At 36.6% G+C, this 3,574-nt stretch overlaps 1 protein-coding gene across 5 annotated transcripts in view; it reads left to right on the forward strand.

Moving 5' to 3' along the window:
• WDFY3 (WD repeat and FYVE domain containing 3) overlaps nt 1–3,574 on the forward strand; it is a 245,140-nt gene that overhangs the window by 193,250 nt on the left and 48,316 nt on the right. For 4 of the 5 annotated variants that reach the window (XM_005874107.2, XM_014545986.1, XM_014545988.1 and 1 more), the window contains 2 exons: nt 658–711; nt 2,980–3,148. In XM_005874107.2, coding sequence (XP_005874169.1) covers nt 658–711; nt 2,980–3,148 — 223 coding nt within the window. The remainder of the gene's footprint in view (nt 1–657; nt 712–2,979; nt 3,149–3,574) is intronic. The other variant, XM_014545987.1, reaches the window with a different exon arrangement.

Consider the following 3,574-nt stretch of genomic DNA (forward strand, 5'->3'; position numbering starts at 1 on the left):
TACCCCCTTCCATCTGGACCTAATTCTTTAAAAGTACTTTTTACAAAAACGTTTGGTTGGAGGCTGACATCCAGTCTGCCTTCTGCTCTCAGCCTTTATGGGGTTAAAGCAGTAAGGTGGTGAAGGAAGTAAAGGCCATGGACTTTATGAGAGGATGTTTTTAAATAACAAGCACTTAGTGATTTGTTTGGTTCAGGGGTAGTGCAGATAATCATTTAAACCAGTTGCTCCTATTACAAAACAGATCTGGGGAATAGGGAGTGAGCCAGGTGAAAGGTAGGTGGAAGACAATAGCTAGCATCAGGTTCTATTTTCTAGTTTTTTCCTTTTGAAGCCATGAAGAGTTGCCTGTAAATCATTCATGCCAACGGCAGCCAGTGCTGAAGTTGTGTCAGTGTGGTCTTTAAGTATATCCTGTTCAGTCAGTAGCCTTGAGAATTAGTGTATTTTAGTTTCATTCTAAAACTACTCTTGATAATGGAGAAAATAATCACAAGATGCTCCGTGATTATTTCAAACAGCCTAGGATGCCGTGTTAATTTTCTTTTGCATGAGTAGAGGTTCTTATTCCACACAATCCTCAAGAAAAATTTATTTTTATGTTATTCTTTATGTTTTTTTTTTCTGATGTGTTTATACTTAATACCCTGTTTTCAGTCTGAGATCCCAAGTAAACAGCCTGAGACTTCCGATGATATCATTCCTCAAAAGGTAAAACAAATTACCATAAAATAATGCAAACTACTTGCAGTTTTGTTTTTTTTGTTTTGTTTTATTTTGTTTTATTTTTAGTGCATGGTAGACTAGACTAACTTAAAAGATTGACTTTCAATTTGCTCTTCCTATAAGTTTCTTGGAGTTGAAAAGTGGGTTTCATTTTTGCTGAGAACTGTTCTGGCCTTTCTCAGCTTTGCTCTAATTAGCTTCCTAGGGTCTGTGTGGCTCACTAACAGGCGGGAGTATTCATTGCTCTCACTATAAAATGTGTATGGCTTCATACTTAACTAACAAGTTCTGACGCATGTTAGTAATGGGCAGCCTGACACCTTCAACTGTTTTTTCAATTACTCATTTAATTTTACTAGATACTAAACTATTTTGAGAATGCAAGGGTATTTCTCTTTTAAAATTATTTTTTCAATCAGAAGGAACTAATGAAAACTAAGAGTATATGACCACTTTTCAAAATACAATTTAAATTTATTTTAATTTGTTAAAAAAATTATAATTTTTCCCCCAGGAAGATTCTGTACATAATTCAATAAAAACTGTAGTTCTTTAGAACACAGAAATATGCTTCAAAATATTTAGGGGAAATGCCTATGGTTCTGAGTTTAAATCTGTAAATGTTGTCCCACATGTGTTCATTCATTGTCTTGCCCATCACTAACTCTGCTTTCATCTTTTTAAAATGAACAATTTTGAGTTAAAGATAATAGTTATATATCAAGTAGAAGAACTGTTACAGTACAAAGTGTGTTACCTTGCTTTCATTTCAAAAATATTGCAATGTTCTTATTTGTTCATCAGGTTGATCCTTCCATAATTGTGATATTATTTTACATCATTTTAATACTTTCCTGTGTTATGTAATATATTTCAGTTTCCATTTGTTGGATATCAGTCTTCAGTTAGCTCTTTATTCCCATATTCTGTGCCTGAAATTAAAAGAAGGCTGGTGTGGCTTTAGTTAGGTGTACTTTTATCTCAACTTGATTCAGTATTTTCATCTAAATATTCCAAACAATTGGACACAGTTTTCCACTTCAGTTTGAAATCATTTTTTTAAAAATGTCTTGCTTGAAATAAGCATTGTTGTAAACAATACGTATTGACTACTTGAGTTTGAAGAGTAGGCCAATAGAATATTTTAAATTAGACACTCTTATTCATAGGAAAGGCGAAGTAAATGTTTACAGAGAGAGCATTTTAAAGCATGTTTCAAACCCCATCCTTTTCTAATTATTAATTCAAAGTCTGAGTCTAATTCTGAGTGAGGAACCTTTATACATGTAAACTTTTCCCTCTGGTTTTACTTTTTTGTAGGAACTTTTAGACCTTAATGTTTTCATTGTATTAGGTGGGGGGAGGGGGGGGAGGTTTAGGTCAATTGGAGAACATTTTTCAGGTAAATATTAATTATTCTGAAAAAGAAATGCTCATTTCATGCCAAAAAAATTAAATATTTCCAATGTTGTAGGTTATAAATTTCTTTTTCTAAATTGACTTATATATGTCCTTGATATACTCATTTAGTTAGTAAGTTTATGGATCATATTCTCCTATACAACAATGAGGATGTTTTAACAAATTGGAGATACCAGCTCAAAGTGGCAGACCAACCAGAGAGCACCATCTGGTTTGAAGCTGGTTGAGTCCATGTTGGTCAGGACTCTCTGAAGGTTTGGGCCGTTTTCAGAGTTCCAGTGACACCTGGGAATATGCGAAAGACCAGGGCAGTTCTGAGTCTCTACCTCCAAGTATCTGAAGTAAACACTTGTACAGATGACCCCAACTGAAGGGCTGGCCCTTTAGGCCTGACCTACTTACTTTACTTGGGATGCAAGCAGCATTCCAGGCGCAGTGCAGACTAGACATCCCCCCTTGTAACTTGATGCTTTCCAACACTGGGCATTCTCTTCACACTACTGTATAGGGAAGTTTTCTGATACATCAGTGAGCCCATACTGTACTAATGTGAAAATGTTATTTGATTAGGGAGGGTTCATTTCTACTGTGAGAAGAACAAAACTGTTAATATTGTTTTACGTATGTCTTTTAAAAATCAATGGAATTTAAAAATAAAGAAACTTAACCCCAGTAATCTATGGATTTACTGTGTATAAATACAGTCTATTAAAAATCCCTAGGAAAAAGGTAACATGTAAAGAAGTCATGACACCATACCTTCCCTTGGGAAGCTTATATTTTTATTCTTGAAGACAATTACTTGAGTTCTTTTCTCTTGTTATTTCTTAGAAACCTGCTAGGTACAGAAGAGCCATAAGTTATGACAGCAAAGAATACTACATGCGACTAGCCTCTGGCAATCCCGCCATTGTCCAAGATGCCATTGTAGAGAGTTCAGAAGGTGAAGCTGCTCAGCAAGAGCCAGAGCACGGTGAAGACACTATTGCCAAAGTCAAAGGTCAGCCTTCCTCTGGGTTTCAATTTGAAATCATTAGGAGCCAAATTTTTTAAACTTAAACTATATAGGTAGGTACATTATTATTAACTTAATTAGTGTACTCCTAAGGCAGTGGTCGGCAAACCGAGGCTTGCGAGCCACATGCGGCTCTTTGGCCCCTTGAGTGTGGCTCTTCCACAAAATACCACGTGTGGGCGCACACGGACAGTGTGATTGAAACTTCGTGGCCCATGCGCAGAAGTCGGTTTTGGGCCTGGGCGAGTCTATTTTGAAGAAGTGGCGTTAGAAGAAGTGGGGGGTGGACATATAGAGAGGATGAACGAAAGGAGATAGACGAAACAAGTATACAAGACGAGTGTGGATGGGAGAGTTGGAAGGGGTCGACCTCAGCGAACGTACCTCAATCAGATTGAGGACGTTTTTAGC

This window comes from Myotis brandtii, unplaced genomic scaffold, assembly GCF_000412655.1.
Source record: "Myotis brandtii unplaced genomic scaffold, ASM41265v1 scaffold424, whole genome shotgun sequence".
NCBI lineage: Eukaryota > Metazoa > Chordata > Mammalia > Chiroptera > Vespertilionidae > Myotis > Myotis brandtii.